The 12,793-nt window shown below is 47.4% G+C and overlaps 4 protein-coding genes; 1 reads left to right on the forward strand and 3 right to left on the reverse strand.

The window, feature by feature from the left end:
* Positions 1 to 612: 612 nt before the first annotated feature.
* Positions 613 to 1,347, forward strand: FFUJ_11694 (uncharacterized protein; the record flags this gene model as incomplete). Its single annotated transcript, XM_023570622.1, has 1 exon — positions 613 to 1,347. The coding sequence occupies one exon, from the start codon at positions 613 to 615 to the stop codon at positions 1,345 to 1,347; it is 735 nt and encodes a 244-aa protein (XP_023437707.1).
* A 586-nt stretch (positions 1,348 to 1,933) lies between these two features.
* Positions 1,934 to 5,729, reverse strand: FFUJ_11695 (uncharacterized protein; the record flags this gene model as incomplete). XM_023570623.1 has 7 exons in its annotated part: positions 1,934 to 2,946; positions 3,507 to 3,879; positions 3,934 to 4,284; positions 4,335 to 4,504; positions 4,552 to 4,972; positions 5,046 to 5,085; positions 5,146 to 5,729. 7 exons carry the CDS (start codon positions 5,727 to 5,729, stop codon positions 1,934 to 1,936), a joined length of 2,952 nt encoding a protein of 983 aa, XP_023437708.1.
* Positions 5,730 to 7,336: 1,607 nt separating this feature from the next.
* Positions 7,337 to 11,238, reverse strand: FFUJ_11696 (uncharacterized protein; the record flags this gene model as incomplete). XM_023570624.1 has 8 exons in its annotated part: positions 7,337 to 7,867; positions 7,928 to 8,573; positions 8,627 to 8,949; positions 9,005 to 9,671; positions 9,717 to 10,073; positions 10,122 to 10,578; positions 10,635 to 10,819; positions 10,871 to 11,238. 8 exons carry the CDS (start codon positions 11,236 to 11,238, stop codon positions 7,337 to 7,339), a joined length of 3,534 nt encoding a protein of 1,177 aa, XP_023437709.1.
* Positions 11,239 to 11,928: 690 nt separating this feature from the next.
* FFUJ_11697 (uncharacterized protein) lies at positions 11,929 to 12,456 on the reverse strand (the record flags this gene model as incomplete). The annotated part of the gene is made up of 1 exon (XM_023570625.1): positions 11,929 to 12,456. One exon carries the CDS (start codon positions 12,454 to 12,456, stop codon positions 11,929 to 11,931), a length of 528 nt encoding a protein of 175 aa, XP_023437710.1.
* Between the last annotated feature and the right edge of the window lie 337 nt (positions 12,457 to 12,793).

Raw genomic sequence — 12,793 nt, forward strand, 5'->3', positions numbered from 1 at the left:
TGACGGGAGAATTGTTTTGCTCGCCGCCGCGAAATTGGCTCAGTCCCACTTAAAATCCTCACTCTCCAACAAGAGTCATCGCTGCTGGTTAACAACATGCTATCACTGAGAAAAGCCCAAGATAATGAGAAAATGACCCAGCAGCCAGAGTTTTGAGAAAATAACAGACTGGTAGAACATCAACCGGAGTCATAGCTGCAAGGTCACCCTTCAATGAGGTTCATCTGTGAGATGCTAGTGATAGTTCAGTGAGCAAATATCATCTGAAATTTGGCCTCGCCAACCTCCCACCTCCATCGCGGGATCTATCTCCACGTGAATTGTCTACTTTATCATTATCATATGAAACGACCATATACACAAGGCCAAAGCTCAGCTGAAAAGCATCAGGCCCAAAACATGCCTAGGCGGAGCCGATACCGGAACACACACAGCTCCAGGCCTGATTTGTCATCGGATCAAGCTTCAATTTTGTCACGATCATGCATTTACTCCTTGAGCTGTGATACCCCCACCATTGATTTGTAAGCTGTGCGAGTCTTATTATACCGGCCCTTCGCTTCAATTTCCTCTACTTGGGAGGACCTTTCATGACAACCACCGCCGCCTAACATGGAGGGTAGAAAGGTCGTCATTTCAGGTGCAGGCCGTGGCCTTGGTCGTGCTTTGGCCATCGTCGCTGCTTCTAAGGGAGCCACCCCGATATTACTGGGAAGATCCCAGAGCGCGTTGCAAGAAGTCAGCGAGACAATCAAGAGTGACAGTGGTGCGACAGCATATCCTATTATCTGCGATCTTTCAGACCCTACTTCCGTGGCCACAGCGACGAAGGAGATAGCCGAATCGCATCCTGACATCGATATCTTGGTCAACAATGGAGCCCATTTCACTGAGGGCAGCTTCGAAAAGCAAACGGATGATCAGATTCTGTCGGTCGTGAACTCAGCAGTCACTGGCACCATGATCTTGACACGGCAGCTTCTACCTTTACTGAAACAACGACCACGTGCAGACATTCACAACGTCGTGTCCATGTCTGGTCTTCAGTATGCCAGACTCACCGGTGCTTCACTTCCTTTCCGAGCGGCGAAGGCTGCTCAAGATGGCTTTACCCAGGGTTTATTGGAGGAACTGAAAGGTACATTTGTACGCGTCACTTCAGTCTATCCCGGGTTGATTGAAGATGTATCGCCTACCAGCGCCGACTGGCAAAAGCAGCGTGGTTCTGATGAGGGCATAACAAACAAGAACGTTGTTGACACAATAATCTTCGCACTCTCTGCTCCCCCGAACGTGTCATTACGTTCAATTGTTATCGAGGGAACCCGATCCGACTTTTTACTGTAGCCTTGAGACTTTAGTCATTGAGCTACACAAGCTTTGATCATCGACTAGAGTTCCCATGCCAGGGCTTCAAACAAGTTATATTTTTCGACCTTCAACACTTTCATTTGGCATCAATTCACGTCGATTTTCGTTTCCGCCTAGCTAAGCCGTTGTATATTGCTACACCCGAGACTCGTTAATTGTCTGTCTTGCATCTGCTTCCCGCTTTCTCCATCGTCTAAACCTGAGCCTCTCAACTCCACTTCCCCACAGTCTCGACTGTTTTGGTGATGCGGATGAACTGATAGGAATGCTAGTCTCTGCATTTGATTCCTCTGTAAGAGTGGTGGAATTTTGATCCATGATCAAGTGGAGCTGGCAAGGCTCATGTGATTTGAACACCCTATCCCGAAACTCCAAGACTGTATCCCATTTGTATCCATATATCAGAGCCAAACTCATAACTGTGACAGTTAATGGAACCGCTGACGACCAAAACAATCTTTGATCCCAACCTATATCTCTGACATCGGTTGTATTCATGCCAAAGAAACTTGTGACAAAAGACCTGTCATGTTGTGAGCTTTGATGCAACTTAGTACGAGCTCTAAGTTTGCTGTACGTACAGTGGAAGAAAGAACAGGGTCACGAAAGTGAAGACACGAATGGCTTTTCCATGCCCTTCGTCAAGTACCTCTAGCACTTGCTTCATCTTGTATTTTGTTACTTGCGCAATGCCTAATAGTGTCTCCAAGGACCTGATATTCTCGGAGAGTTTCTGGAGATGTCGTTCGAGGTGCTCACGTTCCAATATGTGCCTCCTGCTTCGGTTCCTGAGATATTCATCATCTGTCGTCTCATGCCGGAAGAAATCAGGATTCAGGATCTTCTTGAATGCTTTGACCATACGCATCTGTATTTCGATAACTGCATGCAAAGCCTCTGTTTCTTCTTCGAGAGCTGAGATTTCTAAGAAGCGCCGCCTTCTTGGGTCTCGCACAGCGATATACTGAAGGCTGGATGAAACTCGACGATAATACTGAATGATATCCAGCGTTTGCCCTGTTTGACGCACTATAGTGTGATTTTGCAAATTGCTGATAAGATTTGCCAGTAGGAACTCAGGGCCTATGTCACATACTATCAGCTGGTCTTTGTCGCCTCTAGTTGTCCCCGACATCATGATGTCGCGTGTTGCAAGGTCCAACTGTTCGTATATCTTTTGGTTGATTTCCTTGATCTTAACACGAACAGCTAATACTTCCTTATCAGCCGAATTCTGCGTGCCTGTCTCGAAGTTCCGCAATCTTGATTGGTTTATCAATGAGGCTTCCTCAGCTGCAAGAAGGAACTTGCAAATGATGTATTCGAAACAATGTATAAGGCTGACCTCAACTTGCGCTTCTTCCCCCGTCATAGAAGCATGCACATCTTGAGCTTTATCTCGTATTTTCAACAGGTCGCCATAAAAATGATGGTCAGGATCATACGGATATGGCTCTGGTTCGGGCTCCCAATGCTTCAAACATACCCAGCTTGAGCAAGGATCATCTAGGATACTCGTGATTCTGTTGTTTTGATAGCACGTGATGTGCCGCTCATGTAAATGGTACACTGCATCTTTAATAGATGAGTATACTGTGCCATTGTTACACTCGTTGCATTGACTGGACGGCAAATGATTCAACATCATGTCCAGCTCTCCCTGGCGAACGAAAGGAAGCAACGATGAGATAACATAGTTACATTTCGGCCCAGATATTCGAGGCAATATGGTAGATAGATATATCTGCTGCAAAGGATGTCAGCTTGAGCTGTGATATGGTTTTGGGGAGACAGAACGCGTATGATCGAGTCTAGTGCACCCCAATACCTCTCGGATACCGTATGTGCCGCTGTATTTGATAGCGGAAGGAAAAGGGAAAAGAGGTCTTCTGACAATCTAAAGATAGACTGGATATTTGATATAGCGGAGGGCCTGTATATTTCGTAAAGTCCATTATCGTCCAGTTCAATCGTTAGTGGCGACATTTCTTTGTCGGTAATAGAGCAGAGTATTTGGCATCTATCGTAAACAGAATCCCTGGTGTAAGCTATTGTCTTTGTGAGAAGTAACTCGAATGGGCTCTTGAGAATAGCCTGTTGTATTTTATCCATTAACTTATGAGATAGCACGCTACCATCGCCCACTAAGCCGCTGTTGGTATCCTGACCCTCACAATGGCTTAGGAACCAGTGAGGTGGTCCTTTCAAGGGCGAGCCCAACACGCGTTGTTTGGCTAATAGTGTTCTAATGTTGTCATGCTTGCTCAAGTTGATACGTTCGTGTGTACTGGTAGAAACATCAGGGAAACGCTGGGTTGTCTCTGTCTCTTCCAGATATTGAGGTGAAACGGATGATGCATTGTCATATGAACGATACGATCGAATCATAAATGGCATCCCCATGTAGTAGACAGCAATACTGTCAGGCTCTGAATCTAAACAAGATTTTGACGAGTCTTGATCGACTTTGTCAGGTGTATCCACAGGCTGTTGGGTGAACGAGGGCCACTGAGTTAATCATATGCTGTTCGTTATTGCGGAGGATCGGTTGATTGAACTTACCACTTCGGCTTCATGGTTTGAAATACTGAAGAAGACTTCGTTTGGGCGCGATAGCTCGCTCTTATATATTCGAGTATGAGATGGCTCTAGAGCAGTTGCTTGATGACTGGACACATCTGTGCTTGTTTCATTAAACTCGGCAGAACCTGTGGATGAATTCTTTGTATGTTCTGCTTGAAACAATGAAGGACTCTTTTTCAATTGAAAAGAATGCCGCTCTACTTCTCCTGACCTTAGGTAATCGTGCCAAACTGAATGGTTGACGAGGCGCTCGTGTTCATCAACCAATACATACGAATCAAGACTTAGTCTATCGTTACGGGGAAGGCCAAAAGCCTGACGCACAAAGCTCTATTAGACGTTAGAAAGGTGTAGAATATTTGAGATATGATACCAAAGACCTCATGGCTGCATTCCTTCTCAATAACTAGGTCGCTGCGACGAGTTCCAGTCTGATCTATTATCTGAATGGTGTAAAGCCCGCGCGCGTTAACTTCATTTTCCCGGCTTATGGCAATATCACTTGATACCATGTGCTGCCAGGGCATCCGAGAGATGCTTATCAAGATATCTGCTAGCTTGTTAATCAGTACTGTAGCCTATTGGCAAGATACATACCGGAACCTATCAAAAGGAAGCTGGCTTCAGGTACTTCTAGCATGTCCGAAACGCTATGCTTGAAACCATTCGCAATTGATTCCCCCGACCACGGCTGCTGGAAGGAGCCGGATTCGCTACCGTAGAGGAACTCGATGAGATTTCTTTTCCGGGGTTCTACTGAGACAGGGGCTGCTGTTGGCTTTTGCGCCATAAGAAGATGGGGCGTCGAAGCAAATATCACAGGCTGAGTATCCTGGGTATCAGTACGCGTACATGCTGAATGTACTCGGTGGCGCCCAACATATCGTATGACAGTTCCTGTGTCAATTTGTGATCTCGAGGCATCTGGGTTAGAGCATTGCTGGCTCGCTTCTAAAAGGACCTTTAGAGCAACTGATCTGAGAGAATTCGAGATGAAAGGGCACTCGGTGACAAGATTCTGAAATGATAGAGCAGTCGGATCAGAGGATAAAATCTTTTGAGAAAGCCAGAAATAAAAGCAGGCAACTCACCTCGAGCATTCGAAAGTTTGATGAAATGCTTTCCAGATGCCTTATAAAGCGTGACGTCAGTTCTGAAGGCGAACCTATTCAAGATTCGGGACGTACATACATCCATCGGAATTTCACATCGCGTTTTGGCCTACCACGATAACCTAAAGAGTTGAGTGTAAAGCTGTGCGACCTCGTAAAGTCTTGATAATATTCAGCATACCCGATGTCGAAAAGATCCGCACGTGTCGCTTGGCCTTCGAGCCATAAGGTAGGATTGAACCAAGCCCTGTATGCCTCTGATGATCCTCGAGTTGAATAAATGACATGCGTTTGCTTTTCGTGAAGATTCAGACCATGAACGTCAGATATCAGAACTTGATTAACCCAAGACCTCATGAACGAGTCCCTCGCACCACCTCTGCTGAAGTGGTCTCCATTGAAACTATTCGTTATCGGCATTGCATGCCCGAGGAAATCGGGAACTGGCCCTTGCTCTTCCACGTCGATGAAAGTCCTGTCAGAGTGATGCCGATTGGAGCTTTGTGTCGAACTTTCCGCATCACGAGGTTCTTGGCTCTCAGTAAATAAGGCATTGACTTCTGCTAGCGAAAGGGACTCGGGATAATCACATGCCCTTGTTGCTCGCTTTGATCCCGGAGTGTCGGGGGCCTTAGTGGCTCCATTGCTGTAGCGTTGAGGCATGGATTGATAACTTGTCCGGGGTACCAACAAGCCTCTGGAAAAGATTGTATTGACGCGGGATCACTCTGTGGTGTGATTTTGGAATCAGGGCTAGACGTGTAGGAATATGCTGCTGTCGAACAAGACATACCGATTTTGACACCGATATTAGGACGAACAGATCGCTCCTTGATACCCGGAACTCTATGGCCAGTAAGACTTATGGATAAACATCCTGAGATGAAAATTTGGGGTTACGTGGCACGGCAGAAGCAATCCAGCACAGCGCACCTTGCACAACCTTCCAAAGACATAAGTGCGTGCCAAGCGGTCGAGGAAAGGAAACCTTTTCAAAGTTCCACTGAGTGATGTTCTAATTCAGATACCGTTGCGAAACCGGATGAAGTAGTTAGGCATACAGTTACTTAGTTATAAGTTCTCTCTGCTGATTTAAGCTCTCAGCCACAAGTCTCAACTGCAAATAATACATCTAGTTCAGTGCTCCATGTATTGCGTACCAAACTTGTGCCTGTTTTGGAATGCCATGATTGTACAACTAAAAATGGCTTTGTAGCGATACCTGGCTGCTGATACTAGAGGACATACATATCTGCAATCGATGGTAATAGCTTATATTTACGATAGTAGGCGACAGTCCCCTTTTAAATGCCAACTATATTAAGAGGTTCTCTCGCCCTTATTACAAGGTTTCATATTTATTCTATAATGTGATAGAAATTTCTCAGTTCAATTTTCTTTTGGATCATTGAACGGGTGCAGGTAGAGCAGTATGCTGGTGGTATCTACGAAACACAGGGACTCGGTATCACCGGCAGGGCTTACCAGCGAGGACAAGATGAGATGGGGAATCTGGGGGCTTGTATCTAGTGTACACGAGGCTTCCTACGACTAGTAGTCTAAGTAATTATACCGGGGTAACAGCGGACAGAGGGCTCTAATCCCCTCCATCTGTTGTTCAATGTTCTTCAGCTTGAACGCCCTGACTCAATGCAGTTGATACTTGTGGCTAGGAGCATAAATCAGCAGAGAACTTAGAATACTTGGAATAGTCGAATTCTAAGGATGTGATGTTCAAGAGAGCCCTAACGTCAATCAGACCCCCATTCTAGACTTCTATCTGTAGCTAGCCCTGGTGTTGTCGGACAAAATGCGAATACAAGTAGGGCCGAAAGCCTCCCGCGCACCCTGGAGATTGTACGCCAAACACTTGATTCATCCAAGCCAAACCCTCGGCTCTTGAAACACAATGACGTAAAGAAGATTTGGAGATTTTTCATTGCCTAATAGCTCAGTCTGCATTATGCCGAAAGGTGGTCACGGTGAGGTGCATTGGATGTCAGCCAAAGAACGACAAGTATCAGCCGAAAGGGATGTTAGCAGGACGTAGTACAATCACAAGCACAAATGCTGCTCCGAAATGTAACTTTACAGTGTGGGGAATTTCAAGTATATTTCGTACATACTCGGACTACTCGGCCCAGAAAGATGTCCTTCTATTGACATCTTTCGAAGTCACCAAGGAACAAATTGCCTACCTTACAACAGTTAGAGGCTCCATTACCCATTCACCCAGTACACACGGCCGTAGAATCTTTCAGCCTCGGTCATTACTTGCTCAGCTTCGTGGAAAACACCACAACTCGCCCCTCATCAAAGAGTGTCTCATCAATCCTCTGTAATGCGTTGAGCTCTTGCCCAGCTTTGTTGATCTTGAAGAGCGTCCCATTACGGTCCTCTCCGATCACCCCACTCGTACAAATGTCCCCAAAAATGACCAATCCGCTCTTGTGGCGGGTGAGCATGGTGATGAGCGAATGCTCATTCGCTGTGATATCGGGTCCTGTGTCACGCGTGGTGGACATCACCACGACAACGATATCGGACTCTTTTCCACGATAGCTTTCGATAGTGGCGGCTTCCGGCATATCCTTCAAAAGTTCGGGCCTCTTTTGGTTGCGCTTGCGCTCGATGAGTGCAGCATTGGCGTACCAGGGTGTGAGAATGACGATTTGTGCTGGATCAATAGCCGAGTGGGTGACTAACCCAGCAATAAAGCTCAAGACGGCACTGTCCTGTTCCTGGCAGGCCTGTGAGCCGTCAACATCCTTGTAAATCGTTGAGTTCTGTCGATGAATGAACTATGGCTGGTGTAGAATGCCGCCTGGCGGTTTGCGTAACGTTGGATATTTCATGCGCACATAAGCCTCAAGCTCTCGTCCGACATCGGGTTGTTGCTCTGCCATGTTGTGGTCGGGTTGGTGGCACTGAAGTGGGACTTGGGGGTAAAACACTTGGGCAGCCAAGTCGTACATGCCCTTGGCCATACGAAACTGTGTATCGAGACGCAAGACTGGGAGGCCAGATGCTTGCAGAAATTCTAGACCGGAAAGTTGGCCATCCCCGGCAAAGCGATTGTAATAGTTTTCCGAGCCTGGTTCTTTCTCACCAGTAGTCTGAACTGTTGGCTGTTCCGATCTTGTATCTCCAATGAGAAAACATGGAAGCAGCGTGTTCCCCCAGACACGGTAGAGATCAGGTCTGTCCATCATTCCTGCTTGATCAACTACAACTCCTTGTACCGATCTCCTCTTCCATAACACATATGGTTCTCCTCGAAATGGTGATCCGAGCTCTGGTGCACTTATTGGTGTAACGCAAAGCATGTCCGCTTTTTCAAGTAACTTCTCCATGAGATCATTGAAATGATCGTCCAGATATTCCGAGATAAGTTGAGGAAAACCATCTCGTATGGGCACTAGTTGTTCATCTTCGTCGATGTCTTGCTGCAACTTATGTAAAGCTAAGCTATCATCAGGTCCAAGACTCCGATCAACAACAGGCGATCTGAAGAGAAGCAGAAGCCAGTAGGCAGTAGATAAATGAAACTTCCAATTGACATCCCCTTGGGTTCTCCTGGGAGCTTCCAGTCATCTAGGACTTCTTTGCCGAGTTCAGGTCTCGTTAAAAGCATGTAAAAGGCGTTTTTCTCTTCGTGGTACGAGTACAGTCGAATGACCAGCTTGCGGCGATACCGGCTTGAGTCGTCTAGAGACTTCTCTGCGTTCAAATTTTCTGTGATATCCCAAGTTTGTTTGCCGAGATGATATGCGAAGTTGTCTACGGCTGTATCTGTTGGCGCTGAGCAGAGAATTTTGCCGACCTTTGCCTGTAAGGCTAGCGTTGCAGTGGCACCCAGCGCTGTCTTTCCAGATCCTGGAGGCTAATGCCGCTAACAGTCAGTATTTGCCATGGCATGGTGATAGATTGGTACGTACACCTGTAATGATACCAATGCCCAGTGTTCTATTACTCAGATAGGATCTGAAGCGGGCACGATCTTTGGACAGAACCATTCCAAGGATGGCATCAACATAAGACTGATCATCAACGTCGAGAAGGTTAATCGTTGGAAGTGGCCTCCATTTGCTGTTGCCATCGGTCTTCGTCATCCAGTCATAAAATCCAGCACCACGTAAAACAGATCGATGCAGACCCATTTTGTCGTTGACTTCATCAAAGAGCAGCTGCTGTTCTTGAGTCATATCGTCAGGCAGGGCTTCTGTTTGAGTACCAGTTCGAGGAGTCCTCTCTGTTGCTAGCCATTGCGCAGTGGGGTTGAATGGGCGTGCTTGAGGATGAAAGGAAATAACAGCCTTAATTCGGCGCTGAGATCGGGCGGATTTATTGTTGAACATCAGAGACACGTAGTTCCAACTGTTATCTTCTTTCAATAGCGCCTCGCTGGCACTCTGGCGGTCGGAAAACATTTTGAACTTGTCGAGGTCCTGGTCATTGCCGTTGTTGATACGGTAGCTCCTCCATATCTCATCATCGTAGGTCCTCATCTGCATTCCTCGCCTAACAACCAAGATCAGATCGGCGGCACTTTTTCGGTGCCTGGCATAGCGATCCAGTTTTCCTAAAGGCGCAATGCGACAGAACCTGTGAGTATCAGCAAATATGCACTTACAGTTACCTCAAACGTACCATTCTCCCGGGATGGACTCCTGACTTTGGCGTGAGGTGAATACTTCTAGCCTAAAGGTTCTTTGTTTGATGAGAAGCCTCCAGGACGGGCCAATTGCCTTTAAGAGTGGCTCAGAAAACGGAATCACAAGGTGAAGACCGTCCTCGATGCCAGTATCCGGCACCTTACAGCGGAAGAAGTAGCCTGGTATTCGGGTATGTTTCACTGAGAGGTTGCCATCCCAGTTATGGATCGTTCCCTCGTTATTCCATTTCGAACTTGGGTGCCCTACTCGCTCTGCTGCCTGGTGTAGCCATAGTGCATCCTGTACGATAGACTGGCTGATAGCTGTTAAGTGTGAAACATCTGTGGGGTGACTGCGCTATGTCAGTACGGCTCACATCCATTACGAAGGCTTCATTCACCTGTAAAGTGGCGCGAACTGTTGGCCTTTGTTTTCTCGGAGCTCTTTCTCAAAATGAGAAAGGTCCCAAGAAGAGTCTTCACTGTGAGGGTATCGGAAAGTCGACAAGTTTTGAGTAGTGCCGAGGATCTTCACAAGACTGCTTTTTGAGGGCAGGATGAGGTATAGAATTTGCTGCTGGAGAATGTCCAGAAGATGGCATATTCCGGCGATGGGGACGTCTCCGTTGATCCAGCTTTCAACCCGGTGGTCTTCTTGGTTCGCGAAAGGGATACCGAAGCCTTCGATTGTAGCTCGACTCTCATCAAAATGTATCTTTACGTAGCTGAGGTGCTCGTTCGTGATCGTGCTCGGAGACTGTCCTTGCTGGACTTCGTAGGAGAAGCTGGGGGGAAACTTGATTCGGATCTGGTGGTAATCGCAAAGCTTTGACCTGTCTTGTGAACCATGTTCTGGGGCTTGATGAAATGAGAGTTAGTTAGCTCCGCTGCGGCAGCTCTGGAATGATGCTCACCTCGATACCGCACGCCAAAGCCGGCCTCCTCGTTCGCTTTCTGGTCTTTTCCCAAGGGGAAGTCGAGTGTGAGGCCAATCCATGGATCACAATCCCACGCTTGTACCGAGCGGAGCTGAGCCTTTATCTTGGTGCGAAGGCCGATTTTGTCGCCGCTGGCAATGAGCGGACCATGATGGCCAAAACTAACGCGAGATCAGCAACTAAACACAGCAAGGAGTAAATCCATGACTGACAATACAGCGCAGTCTTCTGTGACTGTTGCTGGATTTTTTGATGCCATACGGCGGCTGCGGCCTGCAGTCGAATGGTGCACAGCCTTGGTTCTCTCAGGTTCAGCTCGGCGCGCGGATGTTGATGGGGTCAAAATTGGCGGGGCCAGCAGCGAGCGGTGCGCTACTGGGCGCTTTAGGCGATTCAGTGTAACCCCATCAGGCGACACTGAGGCATGCTTCCGTCTCGCCAGCGCGTGTTTGCAAAGGAAGTTGGATTGAGATGTATTTTTAAGGTTGAACAGGAGGAGTGCAGTGCCTGGCAGTGCCACTAAAATCGCCAAATGTGAGGGGACGCCGCAATCGTGGAAGCACGAAGCGATCGACTTCATCTCAAGTAATTCAGCACACGAAAAATGAATCTTCAAATAAATTTAGGCATTCCATTTATTTCGCCCTGTTTCCAACTCCCTGTGCGCAACGGCCGAAGGTCTAACATCCTCCGTTTGGCTGACGGCCACTGTAGTCGCGACTTCTAACTACTGGGGACTACCGCGAAATTCTCTCAGTGCAGCTGCTGCTAACAGCGTAGGTGCGAACCTCATAGCACTTGGTGTACCGCAAGAAATGCTGCGTCAGATTTCACGGAAAGGTGAATCCTTCATCGCGTTTCGAAGATATGAGCCAGAGACTTCTCATTGACATACCATACATACGAGGCCGCAATAAGTATCTATATATCTTCATCTCAGTTCTTGCCTGGAATCTGGTATTCGCAAGCAGCAAGGGCCACGGTCAGAGCAAAAGGTACGAGGATGACTTTCTCCATCTTCAACTTTGGCTTGGAGCCCTCGCAGACCCTTGAGGGGTCAAGTACGATTCTCTCAGAATGGTGTCTTATCTCCGACAATGTCGCTCAAATCGAGAGTTAACTTGGAGGTAGAAAAGGGCAGTTCAAGCACAGGCGTAATTCAGAGCACTCAGGCGGTAAGCATATTGATACGGATGGGAGTTTATAATCGCCACGGAGAGCTTAGCTCTCTCTCTCATACTACGTCTTCCAACCAATTCCTAATGTCTCTTTACTTTGTACTCATAGCCTCTGGGCCGAGGTCATGATCCGACATCAAACAAACCGCTCTCCTCTCAAAAATGCCCGCTTCAACCTTTTTCATCCTCTCCCCATACCATTTCCTATAGTCTTCCTGCCCATTCTTCGCCTCCTCGCGATGTTTTTCCTCAAGCGGGGGAGGCAAGGTTCCTGGCAAAGGCTTGTACCACTGTTCTTTCGGCGTCTTTGTCCCATCGACTCCGCGGAATACCTTGACTGCTTCCTCGCTGTATGGCAAGCGATCAAGCATTGCCTTGATGAGAGGTGGTGGGAAAGGAACTGCATCGACAACATCGCGATCAGCAGTGAGGGATCGGTGGATTCCGTCTCGGCCGAGATGGCTTATGCCCATGCCCGTTGGGTCATGCTTCATAGTGGCCAAGATATCCTCGAGTTCTTTTTGGGCGGGATCCAGGTCTTCATATTCCACGCGCCTGCTCCCAGGTGGAAAGGTGCACTCAGTTATTTTGTTGTCGTTTTCGTCAGCTTGTTCAGTCATGTTGGAGATTAACGGAAAGGCAATAGGTTCAATATCAGTTTTTGGCATTGCATTTTGCCTTCCGGCTGCTTTTATACAAGATCTGTTGGACGGGTCGTCGTAAGAGCGCTTATTCTTTGACCTACATGTGATAGATCCTTCATTCTAGACTCGGGTCTTTTCAGGGGTCATGGTAGATCATTGCCTTGCCTACTTCTGGCAGGTTGAAAATGACGACACTCGACATTCAACATCAGATCATTTCTTACCGTATGGTTCGAAAGAGGTTGAAACCAACAGCCATGCACATAAACATCAGTTCTCGTAAGAATGATGGATGGCAACAGTTTGCCGTGAG

This window comes from Fusarium fujikuroi, chromosome FFUJ_chr11, assembly GCF_900079805.1.
Source record: "Fusarium fujikuroi IMI 58289 draft genome, chromosome FFUJ_chr11".
NCBI lineage: Eukaryota > Fungi > Ascomycota > Sordariomycetes > Hypocreales > Nectriaceae > Fusarium > Fusarium fujikuroi.